Raw genomic sequence first — 574 nt, forward strand, 5'->3', positions numbered from 1 at the left:
GCTTGGTAGTAGCACACGGACACGCACTTGGCACTGCCTCCCGACGGCAAACTTCTTGCCTGCACCATGGCCGCATGGGCGATGGGTGTGTATGTGGGCGAGACGTACCATCGGGGCTCCACTTGACGTTGATCGCCGCGCGCGTGATGCGCAAGACGACGAGCGACGGCTTCCACTTGCGCTCCGACGGGTTGTAGTTCCACACAAAGGCCGACCGGTCGTGCGAGCACGAGACAATCATGTCGTGGACCGGCGACCAGTCGAGGCCGCTCACGACCATGTCGTGCTACGCTGGCGTGAGGCAGGATGCAGGATGCTGGCCATGTCTACCTCGGTGAGGATGGCTTCCTTGCGCCACTGCGCCACGTCGGGCGCATGGCAGTTGGAGTAGATCCAGATCTCATTCGTGTTGGGGCAGATCGCGACCTTGGACTTGTCCTGGTTCCATGCATGGCACGTGATCGCCTCGGCAAGGTGCCACACGCTCATGCTTCGCCCTCGTCGATATCCAAAATGCTGACTCTGGCATCCGGACGACTCCAGCCCCAGTTCGCTTCGTCCGGTTCCGGTAGGC

The 574-nt window shown here is 61.8% G+C and overlaps 1 protein-coding gene across 1 annotated transcript; it reads right to left on the reverse strand.

Moving 5' to 3' along the window:
* Positions 1–23: 23 nt before the first annotated feature.
* SPRG_17722 (hypothetical protein) lies at positions 24–489 on the reverse strand (the record flags this gene model as incomplete). The annotated part of the gene is made up of 3 exons (XM_012357130.1): positions 24–59; positions 109–286; positions 331–489. Coding segments are annotated over 3 exons (373 nt in total), but the record flags the coding sequence as incomplete, so codon positions are not given.
* Positions 490–574: the final 85 nt, after the last annotated feature.

Source organism: Saprolegnia parasitica, assembly GCF_000151545.1.
Source record: "Saprolegnia parasitica CBS 223.65 unplaced genomic scaffold supercont2.748, whole genome shotgun sequence".
Classification (NCBI taxonomy): Eukaryota; Oomycota; class Saprolegniomycetes; order Saprolegniales; family Saprolegniaceae; genus Saprolegnia; species Saprolegnia parasitica.